The sequence below is a fragment of the Geotrypetes seraphini genome, chromosome 8 (assembly GCF_902459505.1).
Source record: "Geotrypetes seraphini chromosome 8, aGeoSer1.1, whole genome shotgun sequence".
NCBI lineage: Eukaryota > Metazoa > Chordata > Amphibia > Gymnophiona > Dermophiidae > Geotrypetes > Geotrypetes seraphini.
In genome coordinates, this window is record NC_047091.1 from 66,554,870 (window position 1) to 66,579,910 (window position 25,041).

Sequence of the window (25,041 nt, forward strand, 5' to 3'; positions counted from 1 at the left end):
AGGGTGGAGCTGTGAATAGATTCTATCACCTGGCAACCTTTACAAGAAATTTAAGGTAGATGCGTGGGGGGGTGGGGGGAGAAGTAGATCTCAGGGAAGGGATGCAACAGAGAAAGCCGACCTGCAGGTACACTGGCTGGTAGCAAGATGCTGCTTCCACTGGAGTGCCGCTTAGAAATAAGGCCTCTCCTGAGATATTTCAGATTTGGGGGAGGGGTGGACTTGATGGAGAGAGTGGGGGAAGGGAGAGATATTGGACTCAAATGAGGGAAGGAGGGAGAGATGTGAAACTCAGGAATGGGGTAAGGGAAGGAGGAAGGAGGGAAGGAGAGATGGATGTGGAGGGGGCAAAATGGGGAGAGAGAAAGCTGTATTTAGTGAAGTGGACAAATTGGGGAAAGGGAAAGATGGACGACTCACGGAGAGCAGATGAGGGAGAGGAGATATTGGCAGGGAAAGGTGGAGGGGATATGGACTCAGGGCATGAAGGGGGGAGGGAAGTGAGATGTCAGACTTGGGATGAAGGAATAGCAGAAAGGAGAGATGTTGGACTTGTGGGAGGGAGAGAGAAAGAAAGAAAGAAAGAGAGGAAGGAAATGCTGGGTTACAAATGTAAATGGCAAAGAGGGGGAGATACTAGAAATTGATGTCAAGGAGATGAGTGAGCAGAATAATGAGTATACGAGGGTAGAAATGTGGTAATGGGAAGCGGATAAAAGGGAATAGGAGGATGAGAAATGTGAAAGCTAGGGGATGAGAGAAGGAGATAGAAAGTTGATTAGATAAAAAGTGAAAAGGAATAAAGCAATGTTCCCTCTAAAGCTGCATGGCTGCTCATCTTTTGATAGCAGGCCGTGCAGCCAGCACACCAGGACCTCTGGCCATATTCTGCTGCTGCCTGTGAAAAAAGAAGTGCAGCTGGAAGGAAGGAGGAGGAGGGCTACTTCGATGTCTTAGAGCTGGCCAGAGCACAGGTACACACCCTTGGGAGGGGACATGAACTTGGGACACAGAAGGGAGGGGAAGAGTGAGAGGAGTGCATTGAGACATGGAAGGAAATAAAGAAGGGAGTGTGAACTTGGGACACAGAATGGAGGGAGGGGCACAAACTTGGGACACAGAATGGAGGGAGGAGGCATGAATTTGGGACATAGGATAGAAGGATGGAGGGAGGGAGAGAAAGCTACAGCCTCAGCACCCTGAGGTTGTGGGTTCAAACCCATGCTGCTCCTTGTGACCCTGGGCAAGTCACTTAATCCTTCCATTGCCTCAGGTACATTAGACAGATTGTGAGCCCACTGGGACAGACAGGGAAAAATGCTTGAGTACCTGAATAAATTCATATAAACCATTCTGAGCTCTCCTGAGAGAACGGCATAGATAATTGAATGAATGAATAAATAAACAAATAAGAGATGCTGAGGTGGAGGAGGGAATAGAAAGAGAGAATTGTTGAGAATGGGTGTGAGAGGAAAAGAGATGGTGTACATGGGGAAAGGAAGAATGAGGAGAACTGTTGGACTTGATGGTGGGAGAGGAGTGAGGTAGAGAGGGATGAGAGAGAGAAATGTTGGATGTGGTGGTAGAGTGGGAACAGTGGGACAGATGGAAAGGGATGCAAGAAGGAGGAATGTTGGACATGGTAGTGAAAGGAATAGAGGAAAATATGTGGCATGGTGCTGGAGAGGGGTGATAGAAGGAGAAATGTTGGGCATGTGAGTGGGCAGTGGCAAAAGGTGCTGCACACAGTCTGGGGGATAAGAGAGGGAGAAATGTTGGATGTGGCAGTAGAGGGAGTTGGAGAGATGAACCCTGGATCCCTCTCTCTCTTTCCCCACTCCCTTTGCAACAAGGGAGGGAATGAGAGAAAGAGAGATGGTGGAGAGGGAGAGAGAGAGAGAGATGTTGCACATGGGGGTGAAGGAGAGAGGAAGAAATGCTGTGCAGGGGTGGGGAGGGGAAAAAAGAATATGCTTTGTGTAGTGTAATTTTGTGGTTACTATTATGTACACTTCTCCCTCCGTATTCACGGTTGATGCGTTCCGGATGTAGGCGCGAATACGGAAAAACCGCAAATAACTTTTCAATATGTTATTCATGGTTTTAGGGATCTGCCACCATTTTTACTAAAAATAACCAGTGATTTCAGGGCAGGCAAGCAATTTATCAGAAGACCTCTCGCTACCACCCTCTCCCCCAACTCTTCAAAGCCAAGTGGGTCGGACATTTGCATCCTCAGAACCCCCAGCCCGCTGCTACTGAACTGGTACCGGTATAACACTGGGGAGGGGGGGGGAGGGTGAAACCCCGCAGCTGCTAGCCAGAAAATGGGGGTGGGGGAGGGTAAGTGGGACTGAGACGCAGTTAATATTGGGATGAACTGACTTATGCAAATCCTGCAGGAGCATCAGCACCGCAGCCGCCAGCACGTGGGCACTGAACGGGGGTGGGTGGGGGGAGGGAAGTTGGTGCTCTTTTGCTGTTCTCTTTGTTGTTGGGCTCTTTGGCAAATAAAAGTGGTAAGGGGGGGTGATTGGAGGCTCTATTCCTGATTCAGCGGGACCAATTGTCCGGAGTCATCAGTTGCAGGGCGCTTGATAGAGGCATGCTGAGAGGCTAGTTGAGTGGTGTGGGACAAGGATCCTGGCTAGGCCAAATGGCTTCGCTGAATCCTAGTCCTGAGTTTAAAATAAGGATAGTGGAACACAGGTTTCTTATTGTAGCCCAGAAATTGTACACAAAATGTCCAGGTTGTTCAAACAAAACCACTTCAATGAAATATCCAAAAATTTCAAACAACAAAAATATGTCAGAATTTTGGCACAAGTGGAAAACAAACTTTCAAGAATTTCCTTCACTCTTCTTAAGGAAGCAAATAAGTCCCGCTGCAGCACCAACCGTGCTTTCAGAGTTAGTCCTGGCTATCAATACAAAAATCCTTAATTTAGTCTTCTGGCTATACTCATGGCTTAACAAAACAGTCCAAGCACCTAGCACCACTTTCTTGTAAAAGGCTCTCTTGGGCTCTGGCTCTGACTGTGTCCCTGTTGGGTAGAGTCAAAACCCCAACAGGTTGGGAGAAGAGGAGCCTGTTCACCACAGGTGTTGCCGCCCTCCCAATAGACAAGCTCTGGTGTAACTTTTGTAGCTCCCAGCACAAGTCAGAGCAGTGCACAAACTGCTCCAAACCATAAATTCAAAAGTTCAAAAAAACAAGGAAAACTTCTGGGCTTAATAGCCTACTCACACTCCATTAAGTGTTCCTCCCAGTTAGGCAGGTCATAGTCCACCTGGCATTCCATGTCTTGTTCCTCAGGCTGGATTTCTGGTTCCTCCATTTCTCAATCTGCAGGGAAACTTTCTTGTGCTGGCCATGGTTCAATTAGAAGGACTGGCTTCCTTCCCAGCTTCTCTTCAGCTTCCTGTCCCAGCTGCCTCTCCTCTCTATCTGACGAGGAAAGCTCTGTAAATGGAAGCCTCGGCAACAAGCCACGCCTTCTCCTAGCAGGGTTAGCCAAATTCTTAAAGGGCCCTGTCCTTTCAGTAACAGCCTGAGCTTTGGATACTCTTAAAGGGGCAGGGACCTTCCTAAAGCTGTTCACAGGATTTTCACCTAGCTCAGGATGTTTCCTAGACCTGGTCACTGGGTTTTTACTGGGGCTTACAGGGACTTTCTCCTTGGACTAGCCAGTAGGACTAGCCAGATCCCTGTCACAGTGGTAATAGCAGCTGGAACAGTGGCCAGAGAATGAAGTGACTGCTGAGCCAAAAGAGAGGAATCAGATGATGGCTTAGACCAGGGGTGTCAAACTTAATCACATAAGGGGCCGAAATCTGAAAAAAAGGCCAAGTCGTGGGCCAAATTTTTTAAAAGATACTTAGGGGTCCTTCTTTTAAGGTATGCTAACCGATTTAGTGCGCTAAATGCGAACTTTAATAAAAGGGCCCCTTAGTCTTAGTAGAAGTATAGGGTTAAAACCTCTCCAACCCCACGCCGACTCTGTGATGTAAACAAAATAAATAAAAAAGACTTCTCTCTCTTTTAGGTCCTAGTTCACGCTCGCTGTCTAGCACCAGCTCTGGCCGGAGACACATTTCAAATCTGACATATTGTAATCAGAAAACAGAAAATAAAATTATCGCCATGGTCTCCTTCTTTCTTCTTCCCTTTCTTTTCTGGAGTCCGAAGGATGAATTGAGCAGCTCATTTCTTCTTCTGCTTGCCCTGTGTGTATATGAGAGCTTCCCAGTGCTGGGGATCAATGGAAGATATTTCTGTGTCTATATAATTCTGAGACACCAATTCTCTCTTTGTGGGCCTCCTTGATCTCTCTCCTTCCCTTTAGGAAAACCCCAAAATACCTTTCCTGACTCTGCAGGTTCATGCCGCATCATCTGTAGGTTCACGCGGCCTGCAGAGGATCGCTGGTCAGCAGTAGCGATTCTAGCAGGCCGCTGTAGCCTCAGCTGCACGTTCCCTGTGGCGCGGTCCCATATGTCAGTGGAGGGGCGGGACCGTGCCAGAGGGAACAGCTTTAGGGGGCCAGCTTTAGGGGAAATTTGAAATTGTCTGCGGGCTAGATTTGGCCCGTGGGCCAGAGTTTGACATGTCTGGCTTAGACATACTGGTGTTTTGTTTTGTTTTTGTGAGAAACTTGGTAAAAAATAAAAGTCAAAAAGTCAGAATGTGAGGCGGCTTCAAGGTGTGAAAAAAGCTGCCAGCAGTGGTGCACAGAAAAATAGACTGATGAGGCTCACTGAAATAAGGGAACGTGAGATTTCCTGCACGTGCTCAGATCGGTAATTTGAAACCTCTCTGAGCTTTGAGAATGTCTGGCATGATGTCACCTGGAACATGCCTGCATTCCCCCCTCTTTATCTATGGAGAACTATCTGTACCCTCATGAAAATAATTCATGCAATTTATTTTATTTGGCTTTATTTCTATGTTATATGAGTGTTTATCTACGCTGCCGATTAGAGTATCATTTATACTGTGCTGCTATTTATCATATTTCTGTCATTCTATTGTGATGTTTTAATGTGTATACTTCTAGCACTATATCATATTATCCAATTACTAGGATTCAATTTGCCATCTCCCAAGTTTACCTCATTGATTGTATTCATGCTTATATTTGGTCATTTAACTATTGTTTTGCTGTTAACAAAGTTGTAAGTTGGAAACATGACGGTAGATAAAGGCCAAATGGCCTGTCTAGTCTGCCCATCCACAGTAACCATGTCAAACTATATCTGCTGTACATCACCTATAAAGTTGGTCAATAATACAAACAATTAAGAAAATCAATAAATGAGTAGAGCTAGGCAACAAAGAGATTTAACTAACAAGGGGTGGATAACTCCAATCTCTCAGAGCCACAAAACATAAAAACATAAGACCTTCCATACTGGGTCAGCCCAAAGATCCATCAAGCCCACTATCTTCTTTCCCACAGTGTCCAATCTAGGTCACAAGTATCTGGCAAGATCCTCTCAAAATAGCAAGACTACTTACCCCAGGGGATACCGTAAGCAGTGGTTAATAATTGTTTATGAAATTTCTTCCTGAAACTTATCCAGATCTTTTCAAATCCAATAACTGTTTTTACCACGTCCTACTGCAATGAATAGCAAGCAGCCTAAATATGCAGATCAAAATAGTTCTTGAGTCCACCCATTGAATATTCCTCACAGATCTCCCAGTTCTGGCTCTAGAGAATCAGAGTTGTCAGTCCCTCTGTTTGAGATAAGAGTACTGTAAAGAGATCTGTCCTCTTGTTTGTTGAGAAAGCGAGGTTAGTAGATGCCTGGAGGGTAAAAGACAGGGGATTAGCAGAAGAATGTCCAAATGTCTCCGTTAACTGGCTTTGTTTCTCTTTCAGGTCTACCCAAGCATGTCTACCCTGGCACCCAGTCTTGGTAATTGCTCCTTCCTGCCTAGAGAGGGACCTACAGCAACAGCAGCAGCCATGCCCTACATCAACAGTGGAGTGGGCACCTCTGCACCAGGGCTCCTGAGCAGCATGGGCTCTATAGGTTCCTTACCTCCAGGCCTTCCACATATGTCAGGACATCTGAACCAAAGTGTGAACATGAGGTCCCAATGCTCCCACATGTCTCCCCATTCTTCTATGAGTGCCCTAGTCTATGGGCAGGATGGTCTTGAATTGCAGCAGGATCCACGGACCTACCGTAGAAATTATTCACAAGCCAAGCCTCCTTACTCTTACATTTCACTCATCACCATGGCAATCCAGCAATCACCCAACAAAATGATGACGTTGAATGAGATATACCAGTGGATCACTGAGCTCTTCCCCTACTACCGTCAAAACCAGCAAAGATGGCAGAACTCCATCCGGCACTCCCTCTCCTTCAATGACTGCTTTGTGAAAGTCCCAAGGTCCCCAGAGAAACCCGGTAAGGGCTCCTACTGGGCCCTCCACCCTGACTCTGGAAACATGTTTGAAAATGGATGCTACTTGAGGAGACAGAAGCGCTTCAAATGTGACCGTACCAAACGAGGCCAAGATGATGAGGTCAGTCAGCAAGCAAATGAGCCAATGTGTTCTCCATCCTCCAGTGCTGATGGGAGTTCTCCTGCCCAGTCACCCAGCTCTTTTGCCAGCATCGATCAGGGAAGACATCACATGACCCAACAGACCCAAACCACCTCTCCTAGCCTCAGCCCCTTTTCAGATCCAAGGAACTCTCCAGCTCACCAACTCTTCCACAGTGTGGGCCCACCTGATGAGAATTTCCTCTGCCAGTCCAGCAGCAATGCTCACCTGAAGTCTGATCCACTCTCTCTGCACAATCCATTTCCCAATATGAACCTAGTGTCTTCAGACCAACCATGCCTTGGGACGAACCTCCCGCTTCCTCAGGAGCAGGCTGGGCATTATTCAGGGCATGGTTCAGCTGCTGTTAGCAATTTTCACCCCACCGATGCCAAACCCGGACTAGAGATTCCACCTATGCCATCCAGTCCTGGATTGCACTATATAAACTTACACCCTCAGCCTCTTCTTAGTTTCCTCTGAGCTCTTAAGCTGGTCTATATGTATGTTCATAATAATGTATTTAAATTTGTTCCTATATATATCTATATGTACACACAAATATTGTTAAATTTATGCTTTTGAAGCCATGTTGATATTAATATATAATTAAAGAACTAGTTTCAGTTTGCCAATCTTTTTCATGGCCTCAAAACCCTCTCCTTGCCTTACACATTCTACCTGAATGTTTCTACTTTTGGTATACCCCATTCATAGGAGAAGGGTATCTCTCTTGCTGACCCCTTAAAATTAGCCAATTTTTCCACATCAGCTGCCTCCATTGTATAACAGAATCTTATGCCCTGTCTGAGCCAGCTACTCTTCCCTCAAATTGCCATGTGGAACAATATCCTTCTTCTCTCACCATCAATTTCCCCAGAAACTCAGAAGTTAAGATTCTAAGGTTTCAGAGCTCCAACATCAGTAACTAAACCAATCCTGGCTTAAATTACATTGGAAATGTGCAACATGTTAAGGAGACCTTCAATGACACAGTAGAATAGTCACTGTGTTGCTTTGGAATGTGAAGGTCAACTGCAGAAAGAGAACTTCACAATGATACTTACAGGAAGTGATCTTGTACCCATGGCTCACACCGAAGATGTATGTGTGTGTATCCAGGTGAGCAGAGATACAACGGCCTATGTTATTATTTATTTCAGATTTAGATTTATGTCATACCTTTTCCAGTAGTAGCTCAAGGTAAGTTAAATCCTGTCCCAGAAGTGCTCACAATCTAACCCCCCCTTTTACAAAACTGTAGCGCGGATTTTAGTGCCGGCCACAGTGGTAACAGCTTTGATGCTCATATGAGCATCGGAGCTGTTACCACCACTGCCTACACTAAAAATGCTAGCACAGTTTTGTAAAAAGAGGGGGGGGGAGGTGTTGAAAATTTGTACCTGAGAGGCAGTGGAGGGTTAAATGACTTGCCCAAGGTCACAAGGAGCAGCAGTAGGATTTTATCATTAGAAATTTGTGTCGTTAGTTATTTCTCTGTTTTTTCTATTCCAATTATCCAAAAGAGAGAAAAACCAATCACTGTTTTAAAAGATGTAGATGAATCATCTGGCCCTTTAAAAATATCCTTTATTTGTCTCAGTAACTGCATAAAATTGCTATTGGGCTAAAGGGGGCCAGGTCAGGGTTGTGTGCCAAGGAAGGGCTGGATAGAACTAACCTGCTGAATCTGTATGAACAAGTACATCTGCACAAAAAGCTGAGACAGATCAGAGCAGAGCAGATGAATGTCTGGACAGAGTTGTCTGGTTAAATTTGTGCACTGTCCACCAGCTCCAGTATTAATAAGGCAAATCATCAGAGCAAGAAAATGAGTCATAATACATTGCAATAAATTTAATAAAAGGGGGTATAAGATCACACACAAAACTGTCCCAGGGATCTGATTTTATTTAATTATGACATATGATCGAGACATTCAAGTATGATCGAGACATTCAAGTATCTCACGGGCCGCATCGAGGTGGAAGAGAATATCTTCTTTTTCAAGGGTCCCGCGGCAACAAGGGGGCATCCGTGGAAAATCAGGGGCGGGAAACTGCACGGTGACACTAGGAAGTTCTTCTTCACTGAAAGGGTGGTTGATCGCTGGAATAGTCTTCCACTTCAGGTTATTGAGGCCAGCAGCGTGCCAGATTTGAAGGCCAAATGGGATAGACACGTGGGATCTATCCGCAAAGATAGATAGGGAGGGTCATTGGGGTGGGCAGACTTGATGGGCCGTGGCCCTTATCTGCCGTCTATTTCTATGTTTCTATGTTTGTATTTTTATGAAATCTGAAGGGAAATGTATATACCAAAGAACATAAACATGCTTAGTACAGGTACAGAGGAATATAATCTGCTCCCTAATATTTTGTTGTAGATTCCATACATTTTTGGTGCCAACCATTTAAATGATGAAGTTGGATATAAGTGGCAACCATGTCACTACTCTTATATATGGATTAAGCCTACTGTTTTGCTGGCCTAACTTGAGCAGTGAAATTCAGTCACCTTGCGTATAACTTCTACACATTGAGGGGCATTTTCAATAGGATGTCTAAGTCCAACTTTGGATGTTATGAGACAAATGTCCAAAAATCGGGTGCAGAAATGTCCATTTTCAAACCTGCAAGATATCTATCTATCTTTTTTTTTTTTTTTTTAAATGGCCCAGCTAGATGCTTTGGCCAACTGGATTTCTAATTAAAGGACCAAATTAAAAATGTCCAAAAGAAGCCCTTTGTGTGAAGGAGGGGGCAGCATTTTTAATCGACCAGCCAAACAGACATGTCAGCAGAGCAGTGGGGCACTGCTGTGAGCTTCACATTAAGGGTGCCAGGTACACATCTCATCATAACCTCCATACATTATATGGTGAGCCCTTTAAAACTCCCCCCCCCCAAATAATAATAATAATAATAACTTTATTTTTGTATACCGCCATACCCCGAAGAGTTCTAGGCGGTTCACATTAGTTAAACAGAGATTACAAGTGGTTACATATCAAATTGATCATAGAGTAGTTAAACAGAGATTACAAGTAGTTACATATCAAATTGATCATAGAGTAGCAGACAGCAAGGAGAGAGTATTTACAAGTGATTACATATCAAATTGATCATAGAGTTGCGAACAGCAAGGAGAGAAGTAGTGGGATGAGGAGGGAGAACAGGGGAGGGGCGAGGATCAGAAGGGGGGGAAGAGGATTGGAAAGGGGCATTAAGGGTCTTGGTCTCGGAATAGGTGAGTTTTGAGTAATTTTTTGAAGTCGAGGTAGTTGTGGGCCTTGAGGACCATTTGGACTAGCCAAGGGTTTAGTTTGGCGGCTTGGAAGGCGTACTACTGTACCCACCTGTCTATCACCCCAATAGCCCTTATGCCTGCAGGTGTCACCTATATTTATTTATATACCACTTATATCCCAAGTGGTTTGCATTCAGGTACTTTATCATATTTCCCTATCTGTCCCGGTAGGCTCAAACTTTATCTAGCGTACCTGGGGCAGTGAGAGGATTAAGTGACTTGCCCAGGGTCACAAGGAGCAGTGAGGGATTTGAAGCCACAGCCTATATGGCAGTACAGTCAGTTTTTGATGGGCTCACAATTTCCACCAGAAGTGTACTAGTTAGAGTGACATATGGACCTGGGTTCCCTTCTTTGCAGTCCACTGCACCACCCACCAGGCTACTCCAGAGACCTGCTTGCAGCTCTACTAGTACTGGCCATAGTATCTGCAGCTGTCATAGAGGCAGGTATGTACTATTTCATGCAGATCTTTAGGGGTTGGGAGGGGGCCAGTGACCATTGTGAGGGTGTATAGGGACCATATTTTCATTCCTCCAGTGGTCAGTTTGGGTCCTTTTCGTCCCTTATTTGTTTTAAAAACAGGTCTAGCCCAAAATGTCCAAACTGTGCCCTGGATGTTTTGTACTAAGCCCGCTTTAACCTCACACAAAACACACCTCTGACACGTCCCCTTAAGATTTAGATACACCAGTGGCGTACCTAGCATATGTGACACCCTAGCATATGTGACATCCCCCCCCATCTGAATGAAAACATGATTTTTTGTAACAATCCACACGTCACATATGAGTACCTAGGAAAAGGCAGAATCTTACATACTGTAATGAGCAGTACAACATCAATACACCCATTGTAAAACTAAACAAGCCAGACTAGTACAGATCAATCCTGCAGTCAATCCTAACAAAAAAACATGTCTTTCGAACACACAGAACACAGAAAACACCTTCACCTAGTATGGAATATGTAATCACAAACTAACCCCTCCCTCTTTTACAAAACTGTAGTGTGGATTTTAGCCACGGAGTTAATAGCTCTGACGCTCATAGAATTCTGAGCATCAGAGCTGCTACCACCACGACTGGTGCTAAAAAACGCTCCACAGTTTTGTAAAAGGGGGAATAAAATAGAAATACATAGACAAAGGTTAAATTGAACCAGCAAGAAACTGGACTCTGCATACAATGCTCCACAGAAACAGTGACACATGTATCCTAAAGCATTAAATAAATAGAAATTTTTTTCTACCTTTGTCTTCTGTGGTTTCTGCTTTCCTCATCTTCCTTCCATCTACTGTCTGCCGTCTCTCTTCCCCTCTATGGCATCTTCTCTCCTTCTATGCCCCTTCCAGAAACTGTATGCCTCCCCCTTCCATCTCTCCTTTCACCCCCATTGGTCTAGCATCTCTCTCCTCTCCTTCCCTCTCCCACACCTCTCCTCTGCAATCCCTTTCCCTTTTTTCCTTCATTTTCCTTTTCAATTTATTTTCTGCATCTGTCTAGATTATGTTTTTACTACCCTCTCATCAATGTCCTTTTTTACTGTCTACCTAAAGCTTGCCACCTCTTTCCCTCGTCCCTCAATCCAGCATGTGCCCTTTTTTCTTTCCCCTCCCCACTTCCTTCCAGCATCTGCTCCCCCTCTCCTTCACACTTTCATTCAGTGGCTGTCCCTCCTCTCCCCCACACTTCCATTCAGTGTCTGTCCCTCTCTCTACCCCTTCCATCTACTGTTCACCTTCTGTCTCGCCCCTTCCAGTCACTGCCCTCTCTGCCCTTTCCATCCAATGTCTGACTTCTCTCTCTTCCATATGGCATCTTCCTTCTTTCTATGCTCCTTTCATAATTATCTATCCTGTGCCCCTTCTCTCCTTTGTACATGATTGATTTCAGCTCTGCCACCTCTCCATTTTTTTCTCTCTGTCACCACCCCATCCCCTATGCTCTGGCATTTCTCTCTTCTCCTTTCTTTCCTTCGCACCCCACAGTCTGGTATCTTCCTTTCCCTGATTCTCTGGCATCTCTCTCCTTTCCTTTTCTTCCATCTTTCCCTACCCCTCCATGCTATGACATCTCCCCCTTCCTTTTCCCTTAGTTTGGCATACCTTCCTCCTTCCCTCCAAGCCCTGGCATCTCCTTTCATTCCCTCCCTCATCTTCCTTCTCCCTCCAGCTGGGTACACCAACACTCTCCCCTGCAGCTCTAGACTTCCCCACACCTGCTCCCCCAAAATTGCCGATGCTTCGGTTACTCTTCTTTCTTCCTCCCTCCCCCGCGGGACCCTGCAGCACCATCAGCTCTCACTCCCTCTAACGTCGGCCCTGCAGCTCTGGACTTCACCACACCTGCTCCCCCCCCAGATTGTTATTATTTTAAATGTTATGGCAGCCACGGCGCTGTATCCATCAGAGGAGACTTCTAGCTTCGGCCTGCCCAGGAACTCTTCCTGCAACTACAACTTCCTGTTCCCGCCTAGGCGGGCGGCTGCAGGAAGAGTTCCAAGGCAGGCCGAGGTTAGAAGTCTCTTCTGATGGATACAGCGCCGTGGCTGCCATAACATTTAAAATGATAGCGATCCGGGGGGGGGAAGCAGGTGTGGTGAAGTCCGGAGCTGCAGGGCCGGTGTTAGAGGAAATGAGAACAGAACAGCTAAGCGTGCCGGTCCAACGTCGCCTTCAAAACCAGGGGGGTGTTTGAAGCGGTGGTAGGCAGCAGCAGCGGGGACCAGTCTGGGGGGGGGCAGGCTTCGACACTAGAGGGAGGGGAAGCGATCGCCTGTCCCGTTGTCCCCACGGACAGCTTTGGGACGCTATCCCTGAAAATGGGACATTTCACGTCCCGTAGCTGTGCGTGGGGACAACGGGACAGGGGATCTAAAAAGGGGACAGTTCCGTTCACCTTAGGTAAGACTGCAGTGGCGTGGACCGGGGGAAAGGAAGGAGGTGCTGAGGTGCAGGTCCAGTTGCACAGTAGGGCAGGAGGACCCGGACCTAGCCAGCTGTGCACCCCCCCAAGGCGTGCACCCAGGGCTGACTTCCCCCCCAACCCTCCCCTTGGTACGCCACTGAGATACACTGAAGACAAAATAGCTAGAAAGATGTCTAAAAAGTCAGTTTTGAAAATGCCCATTTGGATATTTTGACTAGTACGATGTCCAAGTGCAGGTTTTTGCTGTCTTTTGGACATTTATCTTTTTTGAAAATGAGCCCCATTAGATATAAGTTTACTGCTTGACCTGTACCGACCCCTTCTTAAGTCTGACTTCTGGTGCACTTATAAATTTAAGGCATAAAACCCATGATGGCATATTCTGTGCATAAAAATTATGCACAGAGCTGTGGAGGCAGAAACAATTTTATTTGTGATGGTATATTTAAAAGAAAACAGAAAACAACATTAGGCCCATTAATCATAATCCAAACAGAAAATCAATAAACAGTCTGACAGAGATAAATCAGGACCAGAAACGTTAACAAAACAAGCATGAAAAGTAGACAGTTGGGTGAAAGGTGGATGTGAGAACTGCTTGTCTGCCTTGTATAAGGTTGCAGATGTTGCTTTGCCACGAAAAAAAACATGCATTCAAAATGCCTCAACATATGCTGAGATGCCATTTCTGCATTTTGCAACTTTTTTTTTCATTTGTAAGTCACATTTGTAAAGAATTTGAAAACTGTCCCCCTTGAAAAAGTTTGCTACATGTATTACTTTGCAATTTAGTGAAAGCTATCTGATATTTAAACACTGCAGTCAGCATCGACTTCAAATGGTAACCATGGTATTTACATTACGCTGCAAGTGGATATCAGTACTGAATACCAGAATTTAAGGCAGCTGCCAGAAGTTAACCAGGTACCACCGATATCAGCACCTGTACCTGACTGCAATTCTAATTGTTGCATCGGCAAGAATTTATGGAGGGGCATTTTCAATATGATGTCTAAGGGCTCCTTTTACTAAGCTGTGATAGCGTTTTTATTGCGCGCAGAATTTTAGCGTGCGCTAAACCCGCTCAATGCTGGTGTTAGCGTCTAGCGCGCGGGGAAATTTAGCGTGCACTAAGCGCGCACCAAAGCCACTTAGTAAAAGGAGCCCTAAATCTGAGTTGAGATTTTTTTTTTTTTTTAATCTTTATTAATTTTCCATTTGAAAACAGTGCATTAAAATATACATACAATTGACTTCTAGACAGCACTTACAATCGATCAAAGAAATACCACAAAACATTTCCCCCCCCCCTAATTCAAGAACATAAAACAAAGTGCATTACTTCAGACATACAATTAAAATCATAAACAGCACTTTCATTTGGTCAGTGAATACAACAAAATATAATACTCCACCTCCCTGGATGTGGAAATCAAATAGGAAATAAGGGGATAATCCAGCTAATCAGTGTTAACAAAAAACGTTAATTTAAATAGCTTACTATTACCCAAAATTTCTGAATTCATTTTTTCATACTTCTAACATAAGCATAAAGAATCCCACCAAAAGGAGAAATTAAGTCTATCCCAATTTTTCCAGTTCTTGGTCACCATTTGCATGGTTATCCCTGACATTAAGGAAAATACCGTATTTTCGCGGATATAACGCGCGCGTTATACGCGTTTTTACCTACCGCGCATACCCCTCGCGCGTTATATGCCTGAGCGCGGTATACAAAAGTTTTAAAACATAGTTCCCACCCCGCCCGACGCCCGATTCACCCCCTCAGCAGGACCGCTCGCACCCCCACCCCGAACGGCCGCTCGCACGCGCTCCCACCCGCACCCGCATCCACGATCGGAGCAAGAGGGAGCCCAAGCCCTCTTGCCCGGCCGACTCCCCGACGTCCGATACATCCCCCCCCGGCAGGACCACTCGCACCCCCACCCCGAAGGACCGCCGACTTCCCGACAATATCGGGCCAGAAGGGAGCCCAAACCCTCCTGGCCACGGCGACCCCCTAACCCCACCCCGCACTACATTACGGGCAGGAGGGATCCCAGGCCCTCCTGCCCTCGACGCAAACCCCCCTCCCCCCCCAACGACCGCCCCCCCCAAGAACCTCCGACCGTCCCCCCAGCCGACCCGCGACCCCCCTGGCCGACCCCCACAACCCCCCCACCCCCCTTCCCCGTACCTTTGGTAGTTGGCCGGACAGACGGGAGCCAAACCCGCCTGTCCGGCAGGCAGCCAACGAAGGAATGAGGCCGGATTGGCCCATCCGTCCTAAAGCTCCGCCTACTGGTGGGGCCTAAGGCGCGTGGGCCAATCAGAATAGGCCCTGGAGCCTTAGGTCCCACCTGGGGGCGCGGCCTGAGACACATGGTCGGGTTGGGCCCATGTGCCTCAGGCCGCGCCCCCAGGTGGGACCTAAGGCTCCAGGGCCTATTCTGATTGGCCCACGCGCCTTAGGCCCCACCAGTAGGCGGAGCTTTAGGACGGATGGGCCAATCCGGCCTCATTCCTTCGTTGGCTGCCTGCCGGACAGGCGGGTTTGGCTCCCGTCTGTCCGGCCAACTACCAAAGGTACGGGGAAGGGGGGTGAGGGGGTCGGCCAGGGGGGTCGCGGGTCGGCTGGGGGGGCGGTCGGAGGTTCTTGGGGGGGGGGGGGGGTTTGCGTCGAGGGCAGGAGGGCCTGGGATCCCTCCTGCCCGTAATGTAGTGCGGGGTGGGGTTAGGGGGTCGCCGTGGCCAGGAGGGTTTGGGCTCCCTCTTGGCCCGATATTGTTGGGGAGTCGGCGGTCCTTCGGGGTGAGGGTGCGAGTGGTCCTGCCGGGGGGGGGGATGTATCGGACGTCGGGGGGGGGCATCAGGCTTTCAGGATGGGGACAGACCTTCAAGGGGGGACAGGACTTCAAGGGGGGACAGTGCACGGAAAGTCAGGGGGGGTGAACGGAGAGTCGGGACAGCGCACGGAAAGTCAGGGCAGTGCACGGAAGTCAGGGGGGGTGAACGGAGAGTCGGGACAGCGCACGGAAAGTCAGGGCAGTGCACGGAAGTCAGGGGGGGGTGAACGGAGAGTCGGGACAGCGCACGGAAAGTCAGGGCGGGCGAAAGGGGCGTCGGGCATCATGCGCGGTATACCCGTGAGCGCGGTATACAAAAGTTTTTGTACATATCATCGTGATTTCTGCGCGCTATACCCGTGTGCGCGTTTTACACGGGTGCGCGTTATATCCGCGAAAATACGGTAGTCTGTTTTTATATTTATCTAATGGAGGTTTAGGTGACTACAATATACCACAGATAACCACCTCATAAGACAACGGAATCAAATTGATTTGTCCCCATATTGATTTCCAAAAGTTGAGTATCAAAGGACAATAGAACAACAAATGATCCAGTGTCCCTATTTCAAGATGACAGTGCCAGCATCTATTAGAATTTATTTTTTTTTTTAATTTCATTTCAAAATAATATCAAGCAATTTACACTTGTTTAGGAAACACGAAGAAAATTATACAATAATAACATCATTTCATACAGAAGTGTTAAATAGTGAAACATCTTCTTAGACCCCAAACCTAAACAGTGGGTGACGGTCTAAAGATATAGGACTTCATAAATGAATACATAGATCAAAATAACAAGAAATGGCTTTACGGATTAACTCCTCCTATATTACATTACCCATTATTCCCTGACGATCTTCTTCAAGTCTAGAAAGTTCCTGAGATGTTCTGGAACAAAAAAGGTATATTTTGTCCCTAAGTATTTTATTAGACATTTACAAGGGTAAGCCAATTGAAAAGTGGCTCCAAGATCTTTCACTTCTTGTCTCATTAAAAGAAACAACTTTCTCATTTCTTGTGTCTCTTTATTGATGTCCAGATAAATCCAAATACACTGCCACATAAACAGAGCCTGTGTTTTACGAAAGTAGAGCTTTAATACTGCATTAAGATCTTGTTGGAATACGAATGAAATAAGTAAAGTAGCTCTTTCCTCAATTTTTGTTATAGAGGTTTCCAAAATTTCTGATATATTCCCCACTTCAAGTAACTGATTTACTCCTGGTATTTTGCTCCCTGTCTTCTTTATAGCTGCAAGTATATAATAGATTTTATTCAAAGGAGGAATAAGATCAGAGGCAAATCCCAGGATTTGAACCAAATAAGTCTTAAGTAATTCAACAGATGAAATTTCTGACGTTTTTGGAAAATTCAATAATCTCAGGTTTAATCATCTATTATAGTTCTCTAATTGTTCTATCTTCCTATATACCAATAATTTATATTTTATCAATCCAGCATTCACAGTTTTGAAAGAAGTAATTTCTTCATTTACATGTCGGAATTTAGATTCATTCTCGTTTTTGAATCTTCTACTGTTTTAGTCAAAAAGTCTACCTTTTTTACCAATGAAGCTGTTTCATCCACAGTTCTTCGGATAGTTCCATCCATTCTCTGGATTGCTTTCCAGACATCGAACAGGGTCACCTCCGGTGGAGTCGAGAGAACCAAAAGGCTAACTTCTTCCCTTGCTTGTTTTACATTCCTCATCGCTTCTTCTCCTTCCGTCCTGCTCCCCTCAGAAGAGGTTATTCCTGCAGCCACTTCAGCATCAGGAATTCCCTCTAGCATGGACGGATTAGCTGCCGGGCACGGAGGTGCTACCGGGTCAGGAGTCGAAAGAGAAACTTCCGGCTCAGGAGAGATGCCCAAGTCCCGGGATGCCAACTCTAACGAGCCTCGCATTCCAGCCTGAAGAGGAGTCCTTGGAGTGAAGTCTAGCAAGGTCTGTCTCAACGGCGTTGAAGTTCCAGCCGGTGGGGGAATGGTCCGGACTTGCCCTTTCCTTTTAGTATGCGGCATATTCAAAAGAAAAAAGACAGAGACTCGCTAGCGACACTCCAGTTCACGCCGCCATCTTGGACCGCCCGGTACACTTTTAACTAGATTTTGAACTGTCTAACTTCTGCAAATGAACTAGGGTCCAAAAAACTCTATGTAACAGAAAAAACTAAGTTTGTCTCATAGATGCTGACGCTGTACATCTCATCCTCCAAATCCAAATCCGTGGCCACTGAGTAGCAGAAATTTGCTGCTTTATCTCAATGCTCCAAATGTCTTTTAGACTAGTTTTAGACTTCTTGTTCAAATATTCAGATATTAATTTATACCACTTGGCAGCCTGATGCCCTAGCAAATCTGTCTGTAAGTATAGGCCCGGCAAGCTATATAGAGTTTTTAAATTTTGCCATTAAGAGAACCCTTTCTGAATGGCCTGTTTCAATTGCAACCATTTATTTATTTTAAACTTTATTAAATTTTCTTTTCTTTTTTTTTAATTCTTTGTTTATAATTTTCAAACATTTGACAACAATATCCGTCAAAAAGAAAAAATACCGTGAACTGAAACAGATTCATCATAAAGGGTCAAAAACACATGATCCCTACTTTCAGGATAATAACAACTTATCAAAGTATGGTTAGTCCACAATTACAGAGAATTGACTGAGAAACATCATAAGAATAACTAAAGAAAAAAGGAAAATAAAGACTCGGCTTGATAGTCCCAGAACCATTTATCATTGAGCAGAAATATTGGATTCAATCCTCACTGTGATGATATCTGACCTTTAGAAACAATAAACTTAGATAATTGCTGCGGCTCATAAAAAACATATCTGTTCTGCTGATATACTAATACACATTTGCAAGGGTAGCACAGGACAAAAGTCGCTCCTAACTGCAAAGCCTGCGGTCTTAAAAGCAAGAACTGTTTTCTCCTTTTCTGGGCTAGCCCTAGATACATCTGGGTACATTCTCACTTCATAAGTCATAAAGGAAACCTCTCTATATCTGAAGAAAAGTTTTAGCAACCATTCCCTGTCCGTATCAATAGCAAAAGAAACAAGTAATGTTGCTGGTACCTGGACATCCATTTCCGACCTCTCCAGTAAATTAGTCAAGTCCAGACTATCAGCAGAAAGATTCTGCTGGTTAGGACTCTGAGATTTTAGCTTATTTGGCAGGTAATAGATTTTGGATATAGGCGGATATGATGTCTCAGGTACTTTCTAAATTTCTCTCAAATACCTTTTAAACATATCTAATGCAGAAATAGACATTACTTTGGGGAAATTTATAACCCTAAGATTACACCTTCTAACTGCATTTTCTAGCATTTCATACTTGAAATGCAAGTTTCCACTGTCTTTAATCCAAACTAGGGATTGCGCCTCCAGAGATTTCAGCTTGAGGTTTTGTTCTTTAATTCCAAGTGTTCAGATAGCACTGATGTACACCGGTTAGATAATTGCTGCATTTGATTGCCCAAAGAAAACTGAAGATTTGAGATAGCTTCCCATATCGTTTCTATGGTAAAGACTTTAGGTCTCTGCAGTGGAGCAACTTCCAACCTGAGCTCCCCCGTAATCACATTTCCTTGAGCAGCAGCTATCGTTGAAATGTTCGTAGCCTCATCACCGTGTGTTGCATCCACTTACCCCACCGGCAATGTTGGAATTTTCTCCTGAGTCCACTCAGATTTGGATTCCCCGCTCTGGTGGTGAATCAGGGGAATGTCTCAGGCCAGCCCCGCCTCCAACTGCACCTCCGTCACCTCGGGACGTACTGGTGGGCTCCGCTCCTCCGGGGATAAGGTGGTATCCTGTATGGAATGACCACATGCCTCAGTCAGCGCGCTTCCTCCTGCCAGGAATTCTTCCGGTAACTGAATTCGGGCACTACGCTCCACAAAGGCGTCCATCGGCCCAGCAGGTAATGAAGATTCACCCGGGAGAACCCGGGGTTTTGATTTTCTTTTTACCATCAGGTAACTTAAGGAAACACACTTCTCCTGCCGACAGCGTCTCTGCGTTGCTTCAAGCCGCCATCTTAGGTAAGCTCCCAACTTTATTAAATTTTCAAGGCTAATACAAAGTGCATAAAATTATACATACATTAATAAACAGAATCAGCACTTACAACCCATCAGTAACAATACAAAATGAATTACCCCCCTTCCTTCCAGTACATTCAATCAAGGGATAAAACAAAGGAGATAACCCCCCTCCCCCTCTCACCCTTCCCTGGATGTGTGCATAAATCTAAAGGAAATTAAAGGTAAAAGACAACTATACCGAAGTAACAAAAGTCGTTAATAGACCCCCAAACTAATTTGAATAAATTATTATGCCCCCAACATGTCAGCGTTCATTTTCTCACACTTATAACACAAACATAAATTCACCCACCAAAAGGTAAAACTAAGCCGATCCCACAGATGACAACATCGATGATTCCAGTATGTTATTGATATGTCCCCATATCGACTTCCAAAAATTGAGTATCAAAGGACAATAGAACAACAGATGATCCAGTGTCCCTATTTCTAGATGACAGTGCCAGCATCTGAATGGTCTGTTTCAACTGCAACCATTTAAATGCTTGAGACTTTGAGATGCCGAATGATTGTTGCAATTGTAATAAATTTAGCATTTTCCCATTAGAGATCACATTATCCAAAGTATGTATACCTGCCTGCAGTCAATGCTTCCAGAGGATCTTAGACTTGTCAATCTGAATCTTGGAGTGCAACCATAAGGATTGACACGTGGATTGTTGTACTGGTATAGATGTTAAATTGTTAATGAATTTTAATGTATTCCATGTGGCAAAAAAGAATACTATTGTCCTTGTATATTCGAGGCAACTTGATACTCAAAATGTGGCTCAACTGTAATGGGACAATAAATTGGATAACTAAATGGTTAATTAAATAGTTAAGTATAAAAAAGCAGAACTGTAATGAGGACATAAGTTGCCTTTCTAAAATAAGCCAGTTTAGAATATGCTCCATGAGTTCAGGAAGGATCCAGTACATACCCTGACGCATAATGAAAGCTTAATGATATCTATAAAAATTTGGAAATTTTACTTCCCACCCCCACCGATTTTGGTTTTTGCAAAGATACTAAGACTATTCTAACAGATTTACCCAGCCAAATAAACTTTGTAAGGATCCCATTCAAGGACCCTTGGAAATAAACCGGCAACATATTCATTTGGTAGCAAACTACAGGCAAAATCATCATTTTGATGGTTTGGACTAGAGGTCTGCACGGGAACGGGGATCGCAGGAATCCTGCGGGTCCCACAGGGGTCCCGCGGGAATCCTCCCCAACCCACGGGACTCCCACGGGGACCCCCTTCTGGCCCACGGGACTCCCACGGGGATGGAAGGCTTTGGAAGCAGGGTTCATCCATATAATGGACACGTCAGTCTTAGTAAAAGAGGGGGTTGTTAAGTTAATTACCTGAACAGAAAACAAAAAAAGGGTTCCACCAAAGAGATTCCACAAGGAAAACAGCAGCACAAACACAAAAGAAACTGTGGAATTGATGATCCCGTCAGAAGTAATTGCTGCTTTTTATAGGGACAGATGGGGATGGAGAGGATCTTGGCGGGGACGGGTGGGGACGGAGAGGATCTTGGCAGGGACGGGTGGGGATGGAGAGGATCCTGGTGGGGACGGGTGGGGACGGAGAAAATCCTGGCGGGGATAGGTGGGATTTCTATCCCCGCGCAACTCTCTAGTTTGGACTCTCCCCCACCAAGAACGATGTAATGGGTTCCAATGCTCATACATTTCTTTAACCTTCAATAATAGGGATTTTTCATTTACTGTCATTGTGTCTCCAATGTTCTCTGAATCATGATACCCAAATATTTTATACCCTCTTCCAAAGGAATGGGAATGGATCAAATAAGCCTTTTACACAATGCACATTTAATGCAAATTTATTTTGCAATCAGAAAATTTGCCAAATCGATTAATCAATTCCAGTAAATGCGGGATGGTAGATTCAGGATTTATCAAATGAAGCAAAATTTCATCTGCATAGACTGAAACCTTATAATCCCGACCTGCATATGGAATTCCCTGTATCTCCTTTGCCTGCTGAATGGCCAGCAACAAGAGTTCCAAACAATATCAAAAAGCAAAGGAGATAAGGGACACCCTTGTCTAACTCCCCTCTTTAGACAAAAACGCTCCGAAAATGTATTATCAATATATAATCTGGCTGAGGGGGAACTATGCAAGGTTTGAATCATTTGTATAAATCCGGATCCTATACCAAACCAATCCATCGCTTGATACATGAAAGTCCATTCTACACGATCAAAGGCCTTCTCTGCATCCAAAGAAACAGAGATGGCCAGATCATCCATTGGTTTTGCTAAATTTAGCATATGTAATGCCAATCTGGTATTATTTGATGAATGCCTTTGAGCAACGAAACTTGCTTGGTGCATACCAATCATATAAGGGAGAGCCTTGGCTAGTCTTAGAGCCAATAACTCAGCCAGGAGTTTCCCATCCACATTAATTAAACAAATAGGCCTGTAGTTTGAAACCAACATGAGATCTTTATTTGGCTTCGGCAAAATAATGGTTAAAGATTTCACCATAGTACCTGAAATATAACCTTTAGTCATTTGTGATTGATATAAAATTTAGAAGATGAGGTAATAGTATAACTTGAAATGATTTGAAAAACTCCACTGTGAATCCATCACTACCTGGAGCGGATCCAACTCTGAGGGACTTCAATGCTGTCTGGAGTTCCTTAAGTGATATAGGCGCTTCAAGATTTCCTTTTATATGCTCGGGAATTTTTGGCCCATGAATTAATTTTAAAAATTCTAATCCCTCAATTTCTTTATTTGAATAAAGCTCAGAAGAATATAAAGCTTTGTAATAATCCAAAAATTGTTTTAAAATATTTTCAATTTGAGTATGAATCTTACCTTTCTCATCTATGGCAGCAATCTTTACTTTTTTTTTTTTTTTTGCTTTAAGATAGTTAGCCAATAATCTTCCCGCTTTATTCAAGTTTCCATAATACAGAGCCTGCTGAGAAAACAAATCTTTCCTAGCCAATTGTGAGGAAATCTCATTATATTTATATTTAGTTTTCAAAAGGGCCTGTAAAGTATTTTGTTCCCATTTCAAGGCCATTTGTGACTCTAAAGTCAAAATAGTTTGTTCCAAATTGGAAAATTCTAATTTTAGCAATTTCCGAATATATGCCGAATATGAAATTATTTGCCCTCTCATTGTAGCTTTGAAAGCATCCCATATAGTTTCCAAAGAGATTTCCTCCGAGGCATTGAGTTAAAAATAATAATAATAATAACAGCTTATATACCGCAATACCGTGAAGTTCTATGCGGTTTACAGAAGATTAAGCAAAGGTAACAAATTGATTGACTTTAAGAGGGGAGGAAGAAAGAGAATTCATTTTAGTTTGAATTTCCTCAAGAAAGTTTGAATCTGCAAACAATGTATTATTAAATCTCCAAACAGGTCTAGTAGAATCTTTCCCAGTGAACTGATATTCTATCCAAATTCTAGCATGATCTGTCAAAAGGATTGGGTCTATGCTGGCTTTAGTAACCTGTTGAACTAAATGATTCGAAACAAAAAAATAATAAATTCTTGAAAATGTTTTATGAACTTGGGAGCAAAACAAAAATTCGCGAGCATTAAAATGAAAAATGCGCCATATATCTTTCAATCCACATGAATGTATAAGATTATTAAGACCTAATGATTTTAATTGTTTACTGGGTTGTTTATCCATTAATGGATCCATGACATGTTTTGTGGAACACGCACGAAAATCTAGACCATAAACATGACACATTCATCTTTTTGTTTTGAAAATGGCCATTTCTCAGATGTGTTTGTCCTCAGTGTGTCTATCTATTTGAATTACTGATTTAAAAAAAAAAAATTAAAAAAAAAACCAAACAAAAAATACAAGCTTTTGAGGCATAGGAGGGGGTCAGCAGTTATAGTAGACTGACCACACAGGTATTCCAGCAGAGCAATGAGGCACCCTAGGAGGCACTGCAGTGAACTTCACATATAAAGTCCTAGGTAAACATCTCACCGTAACACCCTTATATTATATTATATTCCAAAACCCACCCCAAACCTACTGGACCCAACTATACACAGCAACAATAGCCCTTATGCCTGTAGGTGTCATCTATATATAGGTATGGTAAGATTTGGGTGGGTTGACGAAGGCTCACATATTCCACCACAAATGTAGGAGTGTGGTATGGGCCTGAGTCCCCATCTCAATGGATCACTACACCACCCAATAGGCAACTCCAGAAACTTGCTTGCTGCTCTACTAGGACTGGCCATAACATCTGAAGCTGTCATACAAGCAGGTATGTCCTGTTTCATTCACATCTTTGGGGGCTGGAAAGGGTTCAGTAATCACTGGCAGGGTAAGGTGGGGTCAAACCTTCATTCCTCCAGTGCAGTGGTTCCCAAACCTGTCCTGGGGGACCCCCAGCCAGTCAGGTTTTCAAGATATCCCTAATGAATATGCATGAGAGAGATTTGCATATAATGGAAGTGACAGGTATGCAAATCTCTCTCATGCATATTCAATAGGGATATCTTGAAAACCTGACTGGCTGGGGGTCCCCCAGGATAAGTTTGGGAACCACTGCTCCAGTGGTTATTTGACATGGACACCTTTTTGGCACTTATTCATTATTAAAACAGGTCTGGCTTCAATCATCCAAATTGTGCCCTGGGCATACAATGCAATGTTCCATTATTGCAGAAATACATCCAGATCATAAGCCTGCCTTAGTCCTGCCCAAACCACACCTCTAGCATCCCCCCCCCCTTGAGATTCAGATGCATACAAACAGCATAGAAATCCGACTATAAAAAGGGTTTTGAAAATAGTGATTTGGAAGGTCTGCCCCTTTATGCCACTTTTTAGATGTGTTTCTTTTTTGAAAATGAGCCCCATAGTGGAATTAGAAAAGGTAGAAAGTTATTCAAAGCTCTTTAATCACAAGAGGATTGTGAAAAAATTGCAAGAGGACCTTATGAGACTGGGAGATCGGGCATGCAAATGGAGATGATTTCTAATATGAGCATGTGCAACCTGATGCATGGAGAGAAGAGCTACCTGGTGCGGGTTCCCACATTAGGAGTCACCACCATTGTTGATGTGTTGAAACCCTCTGCTCAGTGTAAAGCAGTGGCTAAGAAAGTAAACAGAAGGTTAGAAATGATTAGGAAAGGAATGGAAAAGAAAACTGAAAATATTAAAATGCCTTTCTATTGCTCCATGGTGTGACCACACCTTGAATATTGTGTGCAATTTTGGTCACCGCAACTCAATCAAAAT

General features: G+C 44.2%; 2 protein-coding genes across 4 annotated transcripts in view; one reads left to right on the forward strand and one right to left on the reverse strand.

Moving 5' to 3' along the window:
* Positions 1-3,424, reverse strand: part of LOC117365406 (somatostatin receptor type 1-like) — a 93,066-nt gene extending 89,642 nt beyond the window's left edge. Inside the window, exon 1 of the mRNA XM_033955819.1 lies at positions 3,248-3,424. The gene's annotated coding sequence lies outside the window, so the exon portion shown is untranslated. The remainder of the gene's footprint in view (positions 1-3,247) is intronic.
* LOC117365405 (forkhead box protein A4-A-like) overlaps positions 1-7,116 on the forward strand; it is a 32,047-nt gene extending 24,931 nt beyond the window's left edge. For all 3 annotated transcript variants that reach the window (XM_033955816.1, XM_033955817.1, XM_033955818.1), the window contains exon 2: positions 5,886-7,116. In XM_033955816.1, coding sequence (XP_033811707.1) covers positions 5,886-7,046 — 1,161 coding nt within the window. In that variant the 3' untranslated portion in view covers positions 7,047-7,116. The remainder of the gene's footprint in view (positions 1-5,885) is intronic.
* The last annotated feature ends 17,925 nt before the right edge of the window (positions 7,117-25,041 follow it).